At 37.4% G+C, this 17,841-nt stretch overlaps 1 protein-coding gene and 1 long non-coding RNA gene across 2 annotated transcripts in view; one reads left to right on the top strand and one right to left on the bottom strand.

Moving 5' to 3' along the window:
- LOC110473701 (uncharacterized) overlaps nucleotides 1–17,841 on the bottom strand; it is a 33,346-nt gene that overhangs the window by 6,188 nt on the left and 9,317 nt on the right. The gene's annotated exons all lie outside the window — the stretch shown is intronic.
- Nucleotides 3,313–17,841, top strand: part of BLNK (B cell linker) — an 88,681-nt gene continuing 74,152 nt past the window's right edge. Inside the window, exons 1-2 of the mRNA XM_021536454.2 lie at nucleotides 3,313–3,435; nucleotides 7,965–8,027. Coding sequence (XP_021392129.2) covers nucleotides 3,361–3,435; nucleotides 7,965–8,027 — 138 coding nt within the window. The 5' untranslated portion in view covers nucleotides 3,313–3,360. The remainder of the gene's footprint in view (nucleotides 3,436–7,964; nucleotides 8,028–17,841) is intronic.

The raw sequence follows: 17,841 nt of genomic DNA, 5'->3' as shown, positions 1-17,841 counted from the left end.
GATGTCCTAGTCAAGTCCATCTGGTGCTTAGACAGTAATCATCCTTACAAACAGAAATTTCCTTTTGCTCCCTCCAGCAGCAGAGCACAAAATTTAATCTAGATCTCCTTGCTCTTCCACTTAAGGACATGGTGAATCTGGTGCATCCCCAACAAGTCAGTTAAAAAAATGGGTTACTGAACTGTTTTCCAAGACTGACCCAATTTCCTCTAGTTATGTTTGATCCTGCCTCTCTGCTGAAGCCCTGCCAAGATCTCTTCAGGTCCCTTTCAGACTCTGTGATTTCTGTTGATTATGTGCCTTCTTTTATTTCCTGTTAAATGAAGAAAAGAAAAAAGACAAAACCATTAGCAAGATTTTTATCAAACTTCTAGACAGATAGCTGTAAGCAAGACTTCATTTTCCAATGTTCTTAATAGTCTTATTTAGACTATGAGTATATTCTAGCTTTTTACTTTAAGAATGTTTTTCTCCCACCCACTATGAATGCCAAGCCTGTCAATCACACTAACAACAACAAGATACATATGGGACAGTTTAAGGAGGAAGAGCAGACATAAGAAACTGCTCCTTTAACTTACTTGGAGTCAACTCCAAAATGTGTGCCTGGGAGAAAAAAAAATGAGTATCTGGTAAGTCATGCTACTTTCATTATTTTTTTATAAAATGGGAAAAAACAAACAGGGAAAAAAGTTCATATTTTCTGTACTGTAATACATCATTGACCTATTTTGCTTAAGTATATTTTCCTGGGACAGTATTCCAATGTTACATCGAGTAAAACAAGTTGCTTGCTGCTGCTATGGGGTTTTGCAAAGCTGGACTTGACTGTGAAAGTTCTGAGATAAGTTTAACACAATTAGTGCTTATGTTCATGAAGATATAGAGAGTCTTTACTAAGAAATGCTTGTGGCATGATCTAGGAAACAGTTTTTATACTGCTTTTTAACTATGAAATCACAAATTGAGAGCTTAATTTACAGCAGCCTGCAAAAACTTGTTCTTTGTGTTGCTTGCACATTTCAGACTCTAGGAAATGAACTTTAGCCAATATATAGTGTAAAGATGTGTTAACTCTGCTTGATATATAGGTTCTGTATGGGAATTAATTTCTCTTTAGAGGACAAAATACCTGGTGTATAAAAAGCACATATTTAGATTCCTCTGAAATTTGGTAGCTCTCAAGTACTAGATGTCCTTTATCATTAGGGCTCAAAAAATGAAATTTCTTATTATATAGAATCAGATTTCTGCCTTTTTTTTTTTTTTTTGAGGAGGAGGAGGAGTGAAATTGTAAAACAGTGCAGATTAAAATTGTTAATGTCTCCAGTAAGACACAAGTTTTTAAAATAGCAGATTACTCTCTGCACACATACCAAATACATTTTTAAGCCTGCCAGAGTTCACAGCAGATCAGGAAGCTCCAGGGAATTTTCAAGAAGCAAGCGAGCCTGATCTGCCCTAGGCTAGTGCTGTTTCACATTCAAGTATCTAAATTCTGCTTCAAAATTTTATGCAAGCACCTGGAAGTTTGGAAAGAAAGCATTTCTGTGGCCTGTCTTTTTCTGGGGAACTCTGGAAGCCTCAGTATTCTGCTCAAGAGCTCCTCCCACTACAGCCCTCACAGCCAGCATGTGTCCAAGTGCACATATTTATTTGGGTTTATCACACCATGGGAGGTGATACATTACACAGAGAAACTACAAGTATGGGAGTACTAAGTAGAATCAGCAACCAAATTTGGGGTTCCCCAGACAAAAATTCTTGAAATAATCCCCTTGAGGGTAATGGAAAGCAAGTGGAAATGCATGACAAAATTCTCCATTTCTGTCACACACACTTAAGGACAGAACACTTTGATGGAGCCAAGGGCAGCACCAGCATCAAGAGAGGAGATGCAGAATCCCAGATGAGCCTCCCCAAGTCCCTGGTCTTTTTTTCTCCCACTTGTCATTATGTTTAATCTGACTAAAACACTAATGGAAAAAAAAGTAATGCAAGTCTTGCAAGTCTCTTCAGTTGAACCACCTATGCTACATCCCCTTTGGGAGCACAAAACTGAGCACTTCCCAAACATATCTGCCTCATTCAGTGGACAGAGGCAGACTGCATAAACATTGGCCTTTTAAGAGACTGTCCTAAGAGCCTAGAGCACAAATTAAGGCAATGTCAACACAGAAGAACTAGCCACAATCTAGTGTTGAGGGAGAGCAGAGTGAAAGGGTAGCAGAAGAAGGATGCCTGGGCACAGCAAGGTGGGGCAGCTGGCAGGGCAGAGCTGCAGCTCACCCTGCAGCCCAGCAGGCAGTGCAGGAAGGTGACAGCAGCTGCCAGCAGTTTCACACCCCAGGACTTTCAAAAATGCTCCCAGCCTGAGGAGGAGGAGGAGGAGGAGGAGGAGGAGCAGGTACGGCTGGCAGCACACACTGAACTGCAAAATTCTTAATGCACTATTTTTAATTTGCCTTTGAGGTGTTCTGAACTAAGACTGCTAACACCTACTCAGTAAGCAAACAGCTTGTATCACATAAATATCTGTACTTCATATTATTCATGTTCCACACCTGATGCCATCTGTTATTTGGTAGTTTCCTGTAAGCAGCCATTAAACCTGTAACTCACACATCTCCTACCCAGCTGCTTCCCACCTTCACAACTCATGACAACTCTACAACAGACAAAATCAGCCCTGCACTCAAACCAGACAAGCAAAATTTCTTGTAAGGAATATATGCACCTCTCTCTCCTGGTTCTGCATACAATGGAAAGAGTATTGCTACCTCCTATCATCCAGGAAGATGGTGCCCCCCTTGGAAAAACTCACAGCCAACATTCTGAAAGTATTGAACAATACAAATCATTAAGAAATTCAACATCATTTTTTCATAATAGGCCAGCCAAGCACCTCTAAAGTTTTTCTGAGGCGGCCAAATTTAAGAAGCAAGAGCTTCAATCTTATTTCTGAAACTCTAGGAGTGGAGTTTTGATAGACTCAGTGTTCTGCCAAATGGAAAATAGCAAAAAGGTATTCACTGGCAACAACTGACCTGTCAGTCACTCTGACAGTAAAAATACATGCAGGAAAATTTTGAGGATAGCGGATGAGATGCTTCAACTTTTTCAGTAATGACAGGTATGTGCATATGTTCATATAACAACCAGTTTCCATATATTGGAGTCACTCACACAAGAACATTGGTACTTCCTAAATCACCCTTTACAGGCGTTCACTTTAAGTGACCAAACAGGAAAAAAGTTGCAAAAACTACTTCCTCCTCAGATTTCTACATCAGTAAAAACCAGTAAAGCAAAAGTTCAGTGTTACTCACGCAGATCAAGTCTTTCTCCCTGGATAGAAGCATGACCACAAAACTACCACCTCAAGAGGAGTTTGAGAACTGGACAGCTTGTCAAGTTGCAGATCTCTTAAGACAGGTACTGAATCTGTATGTAAGACTTTAGAGAGTTCAGTCTAAATTCAGCTAGCAGAAACACTTACTGGATTTATCCTTGAAAACCAGATATCTTATCCTACAGCTAGCACAAATATTTATAGTGCTAAAAATAGTTTAGTCACCACTTATTAATGTAACATGAGTTTTTTGGTACTCTCCTGTTTTCTATAGAAATCTAATTCATGATAGAAGCTAAGATCTCCAACATTACAAACTATTCAAAAAATGTTTCCTCACAGGAATATTGCTTATAAGAGAAAAGATGTTTCATGCCCAAATTTATTTCCTGCTGGGAAAAAATAATCATTTCAGGAAAAGTATGTCTAGTTTTATATTTGAATGTAGCTTTAAAATTTACAGTATGTCAATAAGAATCTACTGTTTATGTTTTCTTCTCAATGCATATATACACACAGTAGTTGCTAGATGTTGTTTAATGTACTTGACCTTTTTTTTTTTGAGGGGGGGGTGGTTGAGTCATTCTTTTGCTTGCTTGTATATTTATTTGTTCTACAATGTCCTTTCAAGTGTATCTAAAATAATCTGAGTTGCACACAGTATTCCAAGCTCATTTTAAGACACCTTTCACTATCTTACTAATCTCCTCTCAGATATATAAAATATATCCTCCGTGATACAGCTTTTTTCAATCGCATTTTTCTTTTCAGCTTACTGAATACTATGACTCAGGTTTTAGAGTTGTACCTGTAACTTCTAAGGTCCATTCCTGCAACTGGATATATAATCTCATTTTATATCTCTTTTGTTCTTTTTTATGCAAGATACTCTATATAATTTTGTATATAGGACATTTTTTTCCTTGTGTTTATTCTAATTCTAACTGTAAGAGCTCAAATCTTTTCAGTACCTTCTTTACACCAACAGTGAAAATTCATGGTCATTAAGGTTTCTCATCCTTTTCAGCTGAAGGAGCATACAATCTTTTTTAAGACAAATAATAATGCTATAAAGTCTTCCCACAGGAGCTCCTGTTTGTAGACACATAAAAAGTAGGCCACAGTTTAAAATGATAATTTTGTATTTTTTTTCATTTTGCCTGTATGTAAATACATATACTTATTCATGTACAATAGAAGTGCGTGCTTATTCATTCAAAATAAATAAATAAATAAAAAGACAACAAAACTAAAAATAGGTTCACAGTGGAGATGTAGCACAGGTGCACCCCCGCTCCCACACTGAGAAAGCAAACCTCTTCCCTGGAATTAATTCATGCCATAAAGGCAACAGATCAGCTAAGCTGAGAACTCAGTACTGTGAACAGCTACTCAGCGGATTCATTAGCTCAAAGCCTTTCAGCTTAAAGGGAATCAGGCTAATTTACAGAAGTTAGAATGGTTTTTAAGTACCTTGCAAATTCTATGTAGAATACAATACAGAAAATTAATAACAATTGTTCAAAAAGTCAGAGGCTTTGAGGGAAATTTCAGGCACACCATAACTACTGGCTCCATACTAGTTAACAGTGAGTCTTCCAACTTTATAAAAAGCTGTTAATGCCTATGCTTAAACTCACAACACTGATTAAAGCAGCTAAATAAACCAGTTACTACAGTATATCAACATTAAGTGCTTGGCCAGTCTGTGTATCAAAGACTGGCCCAGCCTTTTGCCTGTGGCCACTGTGGACAGAGCTGTCAGCTCCCACTGCCAGCACTCCAGAGAGCCCCAGCACAGCTACTCCATCATTTCCATAGCAAGACCACATGCTGGGGGCTGTGCTGGATCTCCCCACCCTAACAGTGCCCATACATGTGCATGAACTCTAAAAACAGCTCTTAAGGAAACAGAACCAAGCACCAAAATGTGCCAGAACTAGGATTGCCTCCATAACCTGAATTTCCCTTTTTCACATATACATCATGATAGCCTGTAACTGCCTCTTCATCTGCTACCTTTTCTGTTCACAAAACCTGCCAATGTAGAGAAAACCAGCAGATCTCTGCATTATTCCACACCACTACAGAAATTGTAAGGTGCACAAGGCCAGGGCTGGTTGAAAACCAGAAAGCAAATACATAGTACTGTTGTTTTAATTCTGCCTTGAAATATCAGATCCTGTTACTGCCCCAGCAGAACTGAAGATATGCAAGTCACCCTGAAAAAGCTGACATTTCCCAAGTGTTTGACTTGCAACAGTGGGAGGCAAGAACTACAACCACAGTGGCAGCTCTGCTCAGACGGCAAAAATGGCAAAATATTTACTATGCAGACATATATTTATATCTCTTTAAATCTAAACACTTGAAGAACCCATTGGATACTATGTGAGTTTTATTTCTTGAGCACCTCAACTCCCCTTACAAATGAAGTTTTCATGTCAGGTAGTGGTCTCAGAATAAAGAGTTATTCATGATTCTGAAGCACTTGGACAATAAAGAGTGCTGTAGAACAGCTCAGATTTTTAAAAAATTATTCTGGGTTCAGAGAAGGTTTTGAGTACTGTGCAGACAGGTACACAAGATAAACAAGCAGTGAGCACTGCGCAGAAAGCAATACATTGACCTTCAGGAAAGTATTATCAGCTTCCATGTTCTGTGACTGAGGCTACGTTTTCTAGAAGAGGTATACTCATGTTGATGCCACAATATATATATAAAATGGGTATGTACATATGTACCATGCAATTTTAGTATTTTCTTAAATTTAAAATCTTAATGGTAGAAATTTTTCTGGGTCATAAATACAGAAGTTTTTAACTAGCCATTCTGCAAAGTGTTTCCAGCCTCATGAAAGGCATTTTGTATAAAATCAATACCTTAACTACCAAATAATAATTAACAACACATATTTTGCATTTTCCCTCATAAATAAGTGAAGATAGTAATGGAGACCTGTTAGCCATGTGAATGGCTTCACTTTCATATTGCATCTATGCTGTAATTGCAACAACACTGAAATATTCCATGTTGTGTTCAGAGATTATCTGCTTGGACTCCATTTGCCATGTAGTCTGGTCCCTCTCCTAGTACTGATCTTAACTTACTTGTCAAAAAATTTAATGCCATCTTAAGAAAATTAAAGGTTCCATGGTCCTCACCAAACACCAGCAGCAAAACACCCAATTGTCTGATGCATTATGTAAAATGAACACATTTTCCCTTACACAAAAGCTTGATTAATAGCATAAAGCAAGCTCAAAAGCAGCTCATCAAGCCAGTAAGTGGAAATACAGGTAGAAACTAGAAACAGATGGGCAACAGCCAAGAGAAACAGAGTCTATAGCCTTGATTATTTGCCTCTCCACCAACACCAGCACAACTGATGGCAAATTAACACAATCCACAAATGACCACTGGTCCAACAACCATAGCAACCCTCTCCTTAGAATTGGGATCTATCCTGTATTGCAAAGCAGGGTTCACCCAATCATAGCATAAAAAAAAACATTAGCCCGGGCATATCAGCTAACAGGCCAAAAAAAAGAACATTTTCATATCAAAAAGTAGATAAAATATACATTGAATATAGCATTATCAGTTTTAAGTAGTCTAGAAATACAGAATTATCTTAGGAAAGCCACATAACTATGTCTATGAGAAGAACATATTGCATTAATATTTCTCTGTTAGTATCTGATTTGGTCACTACTAATACTGACATTTACAAAGCATTACAAATACTAAAATTCATTATGGGCATGGTACCTCTTTAAAGAAAAGATTCCTAATTTTTTTTTGCCACTTTCTATGTGTAATAGTTAATTTTTTTAAAAAGCCACACTAAGACCTCTAACACACGATGAGACTTTTAGGACATCTTCAGCCTTGAGCCATTCTTTTCTTTTTAGTAGAAAATACAATGTGTCCATTTTTTCCCACATTACTATTCAGTAATTAGTTCTATTTCAAGATGTAATATTTCTGGACATTCTGTTTTCATTTTAATTTATAGTCAATATCAACTTTGTTAAAAAACACAATCACCACAACCAAGTTACAGAAAAAAAAATCCTGTTTCTGAACCTGAATTCTTTCCAGCAATGCCCATCATCATGGTTAGGTGCAAGACACAGCCCAAATATCCGGTGCTGAAGTCAAGCAGAGCAAACAGAGGTTGGTAAACAGCCATGTGGGATGATGACATGGCTACTGCTGAACTTTTGCCTCAGGTTATCTTTTAACCTGTTTCTAATTCTGGCTTCTTATCCCACAGCAATCCACAATATTTCTGTTGGGCTCCTTGCTCCACTTATATGACATTTGCTGCTTCAAAATTTTTTCTTGTCTACTTTGTTCACAATCTCATTAGCCCTTATCCCCTGTAATCTTTCTTCCTAAGAAAGAGGTAATACCGTGTCTTATCTCTAATGTGAAAGTCACTGCCTGAACATTACAGTTACTCAATATTCTCTTTCTAATTATTCTTGTCAAGTAGTACAACAATTTCCACAACCCTGAGTATTTGAGCACGAAAATATTAATTAGTTTATTTACAAATGTCAAGTTTCACACTATTGTAATAATCTTGTCTTTTTTGTCACCTCAGTTTGGAATGCCTGAAGCTGCTGTGGTTGTAGAAAAACTGTGCATGACTGGATCTCATTTCTTGGTAAGCAAATATTCCATAAGAGCTCTCACTCAGGTGTATTTCAGCTTGAGCATTGTACTCCTTACAGTGCCAGGAAATAACATGAAATGTTTCCTTCTTTATACACACTTCATCAATTGCTTTGATTTTGCATTTTAGTGGTTGATTTCTACCTCTGACTCAAGGAATCCCCCTACACAAAAGAAACCCCAGCCAGCCTTCCCCAGCTCCAGAGAAAGGGCAGATATAATCCAGCCATCAGCACACGGGTGTGGTAGGGGACAGCTCATGAAATATGAGGGTGTTGTGGGGTTTTTTAACAATATAGATATCTTAAACCCATAATTTATGTAAAAGATTTTTATAAAATTTGCATGATTAAGAACTTACCAGCACAGAACTGTACATAAATTTTATAGTAAAAGTTTAGAGAAACAATGCCTGAAAAATCTGATCATGTCCTTTCCTGACTCTGTAGAATTCTTTGAATGAGCATGTTTGATTGATTGCAACTAATTAGGAGAGAAGACTAAAGTAACTCCTTGAACTGCAGGAATTCCTCCACCAATAATACCGCTTGTGTAGCTATTGAAGTAGAAGTTCCTTAAAATCTATTTTAAAGGTAAAATTACTGTTATGATGCATTTATGCACTACAGAGATAATGTGTTTGCTTGGCAATTCATTGCTGAACAGAACTCTTTCCTGGGTGCATCATGAGTTATACCTGCTGTTTATGCTAACAAGAGCTTCAGTGCTGCATGCAACATGATTCATGAGACTGCAGGTGCACCATGGCCACAGAGTCAAACTGGGCTTTACCAGCAGTTCACACCAATGTAGTAGGGTTAACAAGGCTGTCAAGTACACACTGACTCCTGCCCCATTCTTCCATTACAAACTGGATCACTAAAGGTGTTGCAGTCTCCATCACTGGATGAGAGGCAGTGAAGTGGATGTGGCAGCTTTCTCTGGCTCTGTAAATAAAGCTGTAGAGCAGCAGTGGACTAAGAAGTAACTTCAGAAGTTAGTGGTAACCTATTCAAAACACAAGTGAAAAAAGCAAGGAGAACAATGGATGACCTTTGGTGACAATCTACGATAGAAAAATAGTATGACTAAAAATGAAAGCATTTGCTAGAATGGTCTCCAATCTATGTAGTATCTTCAAAACACCTTTAAAGATTATTTTGCACTGCAGAAAACATGGCATTATACACATGACACAATAAGCAACATACATTTCTTATGTCATTATAGAAAAATTGAGACAGGTCTCACACACTGGTAGAAACTTTCTTACAAATTTTATATATTAATTGAATTGTTCGGTAGCCTTGTCAACACAATAAATCTGCATGCTTGAAAAAGAAGTAATTATGATAATATTTTTTTTAATTACAATACCTATATTTTGCTATCATTAATAGCCTTATTTGAGTAATTGTGAGATGCTGTTCTCCAGTGTACAAGCTAACACATATATCAACTTAAAAGTAATTAAATCAACAGCCAAGTTTTTATTCCAAGCTCCTAGCCCAATATATTAGAAATCTGTAATATGCCAAAAATTAAATATTCCTTAACTGCTACAAGGTGTGTTTTAGAAAGCACAGCCTCAGTAGGGCTACCTTAGCAATATGAAGTGGAACAAATATATGTTGGACACTTCCACTCAGAAAATCTGAGTTTCTTTCTACATGGTATATAGCATGATTCCATAACTGTATCTACTATTGTGTGTAGAGATGTTCAGAATTCAAAAATCCCTAAAATCCTGAAGTTGTTATGAGCCTGTCTTTTGCAAGAACCTGAGGGTTTGCACTTCAGTTTCTTCTTCAGTCATAAGATGAATATGATTTCCTTCTACTCCTCTCTGCAAAGTCTAAACAGAAGATCAATATCACCTTTAGTCATTGAGCTTAGAATCACTAGAGAAAAGCTAGCCAGCTATCACTACACAGCAATGAACCAAAAAAAAACTAATCCCAAAACCCTTAAAACACTTGAACAAGCCTATGACACCTACTAAATAGAAGTGCCAGCTTTACCTTTGTGTAGTAATTTTTTTAAAGTAAATACAAGTTTGCTGCTGTGTGTACATAGAGACCCTGTGCACACATGTAGATCTCACAATACATGTGCAGTGTTCCTGTGTTTCTAGCAAAAGTTACATAATTATTTAGATATAGATCTGGTTTTGCTATGAGATCTGTTAGGAATCACTTGAAAAGTAAAAATTCCTTCTGGCCTAGCAGATGAAGAAGGAAGCAACACTGTGGTATCTGACATGAGAACACAGTGAACCTTCCTCCACTGCACGTTCAGAGAGGCCCAAGTTGCTGTTTTACCTTTGCATCAGCTGAAAAATCATCTTCCACCCCAGCTGCAGAAGGCACATCCGAGTGCCTGTGAAGGCAGGGAGGGCACCCCAAGGGGAGGCACCCAACCCCTACCCCATCCCAGCCTTCATAATTCCCAAACAAGCCCTTCTTCTCACAGTGTGACTCTTCCAGCCTGCCCCAGAGCCCTGCTATGGCACTGACCCTTAAGCACATGCAGTACAGGTGTTTTGTGCCACTGAGATATGCCAAAATCCAGAGGTAGTGCCAGCCCACTTCTAGGCAGCACTGGAGGAAAGCTTTCCTGGAAAGAAAGATCTGCAGCCAGCACACTGCATTTTTATCAAATATACAAACACCAACCCAACCAGTGGTGTGCCTTTATTTCCTGGTTTTCCAGTGAGGACATTCATCTTTTTAGATTTTCCAAAGAGGAATGTTGTCAAATGTTGGGAAAATGCTGCAGAAGGTAATTATCCTAAAGTCTGCCATTAAACTAACATGAAACTGCTTTAGGGAGCCATCCTGCACAAAATCCTTAATGTCAAATGCAAATGACATTTTATTTGAAAGTGAATCAAACATTTGTCAATAGTAAGGTCTTTTTGAAGTTTAAAGTATTCAGAGTCATGCAGGCATTATAGCCACAAAATCTGTAATAAGTTGGCCACAAGACCTTAAATCAATTTGACTGCCTTCAGAATAGAAATAATCAACATTTATATGGTCATTTCTTTGAATATTTCTTGCCTTTGAGTGGCTAAAAAACAATCATTTTTATGGTAATATCATATTCTGTTTCATAAACATACTGAGCATCCAACTGAACTTTTATAGGAAACTAAATTACATGCATTTCATAAAAATTTAGAAGTAATAGCTCTTCTTTTACACTTCTGTAGAGTCTAAAAACACAAAAGGTTAGTATATTACATCTGAAGTGTACCATGCAGCTTCATTTTTCATCAATAGTACCATACTTGTGATAGTTACTCAATATGCAGGTCACATCTGAGTGATGCTAATCTAGTCCTAATATGCAAATCAGCATTAAGCCACAGCTGCATTGCACAGAGCATATTATATTCTCTCTTGCTTTTTAATGTCTGAACTTGCTACACTGTACTCCTGGCTTTTCAGTTCCCTCTAAGTATAGGCTGTTTGATGTTTTTTTTAAATTCTGTTTTGAATTCCCAGTGACAGATTCAAAAAAGATATAAAAACAGTGAAGTTTTATTTGAACTTCAGAACTGAAAATAGGAGACTTTCTTATTAGATTTGTATATAGAAATTTACTAAAAGAAATCTAAACACAGCAAAAATGGTCAGGCATTGATTCGAAACCACTTTCATGTATTTTTCCTTTCTCTTGCTCTTTCAAAATGTGTTTTGAATTGCATGGCTGGAATAGGAATGCCCTGGAGAAAACCAGAGCCATGTTATTCACAAATACTCTACTGGCGATTTTTGAATAATATTTTAAAAATGGAACTGGTGTCTTCCTGTGGGAGATTCCTGACTCCCTGCCAGTGCAAAACACTGCCAGAGCTTGTCAAGGTTTAACTCACCAAGCCTGTCCTTTGACATCCATTTCTGTCAGCATTGCTACCGAGAAAAAGCAGCTCTTGTCCAGAGAAAGCAAACCTTGTCTCACTTGGGTGCTCCCTCCCACCCCTGCAATGCAGAAGTGGCAGACAGGAAAGGACAGGAACCACATCTGCTTTCAATAGTGACCACAGCAACCAAACACACCACACCTAGAGCTCCTCTGTTGTTATTTGAAATAGCAACACCTTCCCAAGTTTCAGCTAAAAGAGTATTTCCCAATGATGGGAGAGATATTTTCACAGCATGGGATATGGGAATAGGTGGAAAGACATTAAAATTTGTTTAGGTGGCTTGGATATCTCTTGGAAAAAAGATAACCAGCATCAGGTTCTGTTCAAATTCATCTGACGTCCACCTCAGTACACTTAGTCTTACAAATAGAATTCAAGCCATGAATGCCTTGATTTTCCAGAGAGAGGGAAAAATTCTCTATGCCCTATATAAACAAAATAAATTAAAGATTTACTAAGTACATTCTTATAAGTTAATTCTTCTGGGAAAGAGTCAAAAGAGACTTGCAGAGTTTTTCCTGGGTGTCAAACAAGCACAGAAAGCTTAGGTAAGGTCAGATAAGCATGGTCCCAGTTGCAGGTATTGTTGAATCCCACCTGTGGGCTGGCTGTTGACACCTTAATGCCCCAAGTGCATATCCAGGGTATAATAATATACAGTATATCTCAAAAAGCAATAAAATATTACACAAAATTTCAATATTAATGTTTTGGCATACCCAATTGTTTTGGAAGTAGAAGTGATGGAGGCATTGTTTGTCCTGCCTTTGGCAAGCACACAAGGTTACCATGGCAAAAAAGGGATTGCTCACCACAGAAAATTGATGTTATAAAAATACACATCTTCAGCTACAAAACTAAATTAGGCCGTGTAACTGCATTAACTTAGTTGCATTTTTACACAATTTTTGTTCTTCTGATGTTGCTTTTTCCTATTTATCTACCATTTGCCACCTTCCCCTTTGCGTTTCACAGTGACTGAGCCCCTCTTCACCTGCTCCCCTTTAAACCTCCTTGCCTTCAGTGCCATCCTGCACCCAGTGCTTTGTTTCTGCTCCTCTTTCAGCCAGGCCCTCCTTCCCTTTGTGCCTTAATTTGTTTCTATTGGTCATGGATTGAACTTTCTCCTACTGACATTCCTCATGGATTTACACTCCTTCAAGCTTGCCTCATTTCCATTCTTCACAGATGTAAAGGTTTCCTCTCAGAGGCAGCAGAAGTGGCTTAGATATCAAAAGTATTTTTTTCAGAAAGACCTTAATTTTCAGGCATTTCTACAGGCTGTGCTCACTTTCTCAATGAAGAGGGGATAGTAGTAAGAGGTGGGCACCTTAAGAGCTGGGTCTCTTTTGTGCAAAGAGAAGTGATCTTAGCACCTATCCCTTTAGCAAGTACTTCACAGACTTGGAAAACACAGTTAAAATAAAGCTGTTTAAAATGAAAGTTTTCGGGGCAAGAAGAAACTGAAAACAGTTCTTTCTCCAGGGAGACAGATGCAATGAATTAAAAGAGAAGGCAGAAAATGTAACAAAGAGTAGAGCAGTGCAAGCTTTGCCCCCGAGCAGTTCTTGCAGGGATGCAGTGGGGGGCTGAGCAAAGGGCCAGGTAAGAGCAGCTCCCTGGGTCCCCTGAACATCAGCAGCTGCCAAGTCCAGAAGGCTTTAGTTCTGTTTCGTGCTGTTTCTAACCAAATAGGAAACTGTATCTGAAAGCAGAATCGGTTACTCAGAGTCATTTCAAGAAGAAGAAAATGGTAAGAACATGTCTTAGAAAGGAGAGAAATGTTGTTTAACTTACCACATAACTAGAAGCAAAGAACCACCTTAAAGAGGCATGGGCTAAAAGAAAGATATTTTATAGCTAAGCACCTCTGCTGCTTATCAATCATCTTCAATCAGGTCATAAGGTACCAGGGTACTACACATTCATGCATCATCAAAGCATAAGGCAATTGTAAAGTAAAAGCAAAATTTGCATATTTATGCTTATTTTCAAAAAAAGGCAAAAGAAATATGAAGCTGGATTACTGAACACAGATATAATTTCTGAAATCTAGGGCACTGTGAAGATACACATCATTCTTGGCACACAAGAACACAAATGATTTAGCTATCAAGTTATTAGTTAAACATATATGAATATTAGCAAATAAAACACTCAAAATTAATTATTAGACTGAGATCATTATCACTGGAGTTGCATGATAGTTAGCTTAGAAACTGAATTTTATCCAATAATTTTGAATTAATTACCTGCCAAGTATTTTCAAATATCTCAAAAGCAACTTAATAAAACTCTCTAATGTCATAACCTAGCAATGGAATCCTGCAGTAAAAAATCCTGAGCCCATGCAAAAGTATTTATTGCAGGAGTGGCCCCTTTTTTTTAACTGTGACAGTTAAAACTGTGTATTTCTATTCATATTCCAAATGCTGCTGCCAGAAATTATTTGAAATTTTTTTGTTTGTTTGTTTTATGCAGCAGTTGCAAAGGATGCAAAGTGCTTGTCTACCTTTCCAGACTTTAAGCTTCAGCACACAATATTCAATTGAATTATAAATGTCATTATAGTCATAATTACATTAAATATGGATCAAAGGAATATCTTTTGACACAGAATTCTTTGTTCTCAAAGTTTGCTGATAATTTTAAATGTTAAGTTTTATGTACCTTTCAAGTTCAGGGAACATGAAAAAATGTGAGAAGTTGTGGAAATTAAGCCACTATGTCATAGTTTCTAACATGGACTTTGTAAGCCCTTCATGGAAAAAGAGGAAAACTCCACAGAGCCTTGGGCTTTGTAATTTTTAGTTTCCTCCTGTTTCTGTTTTGTTCAAGTATCCTAGTTATAAAAGTGCACCTCTTCTTTTGAGAATTTGTGACTAGAAAGATCTTCATTTTTGTTGCTTTTGTACTTGTTCCTTCATGAAAGCTCAGGAGATTTTACAATGTGTATAAGTTGCTTCAATGTCCAAAATTATTAGTAAAGTTTAAAAATCAAGCCAGAAACTATTAGCTATAATCACTACCCCATTGTTAAATACCAGCTGCTAACCATTTCAGAAATCTTCTAGTGCCTAATCAGAATTTAGTCCTTCTGCTTTCCCATTAGCTGTTTCAAATACAAAGCTAAAGAATTCCTCATTCTCCATTCTTTACTTCATCCTTTCATCCTTAAAGGGGTGGGTGAAGAGGGGCACCGTGGTGCTCCTAACCTGAGAGATATTTCCAAAGGCTTCTAGGAAAAAACAGTTTTCTGCAGTATAGACTAAAGCCAGCCAAATATTAGCAATTCTCATGAGAAAGCATGAACAAAGATTGATGTTGTAGAGGAATTTTTTCCAAGAAAGGGCCAACTCTTAGGGCTCTGTTGGTTTGGAAATGTGAACACATGTACAATTCCATGGAAAACAAGAAAATCAGACATTATAGAGAATCAGACATTATAGCAGGGAGAAGGGACTCCTTGGGAATAGGCTAGAGAGAGTCTGGAGTTTTGTCTGTTTGTACTGAGTTCAGAAAGGGAGAAATTCATCAGCCTTCTAAGTAAAAACAGGATTGCATTAAGTACAGCTGACTTTAGTCTAAGTTTCTATTGCAAAATGAGGGAACTTGGAAAGGTCTTGAATATCAACATTTTACTTGAGGCACTGGGTGATGTTAGTGCCAAAATGAGATAAATTTCCAATGAGATACATTTCAAGCTGCTATTCTTAATTGAAGAACTAACTGGAGTCCTAAGTGCAGAAATGGAAGATGGCTAGAAATTACTGAAAAAAAATCAAAGGTGCTGCCATTAAAAAAAAAAAAAGGCAGAGAAAAGAATACCCTTCTGTTTAAACCTGTCTGGATACTGTAACTACAAAGCTACTAATTGTAAAGTAACATGAATGAAAGCAAAGCAAGTGCATTGTTACCCCCACAGGATATACACAAGGCTCTTTTGTGAGGATGATTATGCCAGGACAGTTCTGCTGGTAGATTTTCATTTAGACACCCTTGCAACCTCAGATTTAGATATAATCCAGAATAACCTGAGCACTTTTTGCTAATGCTGACTGTGCTATTATGGTTGTATTAAAGTGTTTAAGGCACCTAAAATGAAAGTTCATGAAGTCTGCAATGCAAAGTTATAGAAACTAGAAGCATTGAGCAAGTTTCCAAGAGTCAGGGAGTTTCCCTTAGTAAAATGAAGCCATCATGGGTTTTTTGCAGGATGACATCTGCTCTGAATAAGCATGATGCTAAGGGGAAGGGGGGAAAAAAGCAAACACAATAGGAACACCAAGCCTATAGGTTGCTACTAATGTAGTGACTTCTGAATTTCAATGTCATATTGTCTTTAATTTAAAATGATTAGCAGGTCTTGCACAACCTGTCAGTTTTCAGCATACTGCTAAGAGCAAAAGCTTCCAGCCATTCCTAGAATGGCTCAAAAGCTACTATTAAATATTTGTCAATCTTTCCATATCTAAAAACTCATGGAATTTGCCCACATTAAAAAATAAAAACAAAACACACACAAATGCAATTGCAGAGATCTTTCATGAGTTTTCCCAGTGCCAATTTTGTGCATAAGCTCAGACCTTACCATTAGGAAATCTGGCTTGGAGTTTGGGTTGGACTGCTGGGAAACCACATCACACAGGAAGAGGCATGTTGGAAAGAATTTAGAAGTCCCAGAGGTCCTACAAAACCCGTGCTTAGAAGAATAAGAATTTAAATAATTTCATGTATTTTAGGCCTCTAGAATACCAAAGAGTAAATTCTATTCAAAATTCATATTAGTGTGTCAAATGCAGAAACACAGATTCTATTTTTAGGGCATTTGATTTTCTCTAGGCACTCTTACCTGCAGCATTTGACTTCACATTAATAAGCAGATGGGCACAAAATTCCTACAAAAGGATATTTTAAATTGTTTATTAAAATTCTTTCAACCATCTAGAGAAGACTTTTATTTTGTTTCTTTGCTTTTCTATTTATTTCTTCCAATGTTCCTATGTAGCTGGGCTTTTTCCCTTAACAGTTAAATTGTTTTGTCCCCTGCTACCTGAATGCAATTTACACTTTTAAAAGATGTTATTATCTGCATCCATTGCAACAGAGCTCTTGAAAAGCATAAGACAGAGAATTATCAAAACCTTACAAATGCCATGGGGATGACTTGTCATGGTGTGACCCTGACAGAGTAAAAAACTTGATTTTCTATCAAACTTACTTAGATGTCCCATTAGTCATCTAGAACATCTAATCAACATAGTATGAGTAGGCAGAGTACTTAACCATCTGAATGTAGGATGAGATACAAATGAATTGAACAAGTCACACAATTTTTTTGTTAAAAAAATACAGACATTAGACTACAAACATATGTTATCTATTTATTGCAGATGACCTATTTTACTCACTCAGAACTACTCAAGGCAAATGCTGACATTTGCCCTTAACCCCTGCTTTCCTGTGAAGGGGAAAATGCAACACTTCATTTGTGTTTTAGATTGTCTGGGTCCTATAGTATATAAAAAGCAGATTAGAGAAATGTCTGTATGCACTAGCATTACACTGTAAGTGAAAGAAACTCTTCACTGGAACAAACAAACAAACCAACCTCAAAACCTCACTCTTTTACCTGAATGTTTTTGATTCAGGTGGAATCAGAGTATCTGAAATGCATCTGTACAAACACAGCACCGAATTTTGAAGAGGCAGTACAAAAAAAAAGAAAAATAGAATCTGTAATAGTATCATCCCCAAAGCCTGGGGTTTATGTGGTCATATATACACTTTCCAAACAGAAAGTCCCCTACTGACAAAATCTCAGTGGTTTTTAGAACTGTACCATGCATTATTTATGGTGTTATAGTTTCTTCCT

This window comes from Lonchura striata, chromosome 7 (genome assembly GCF_046129695.1).
Source record: "Lonchura striata isolate bLonStr1 chromosome 7, bLonStr1.mat, whole genome shotgun sequence".
Lineage (NCBI taxonomy): Eukaryota > Metazoa > Chordata > Aves > Passeriformes > Estrildidae > Lonchura > Lonchura striata.
This window is presented reverse-complemented; position numbering and strand designations above follow the sequence as displayed.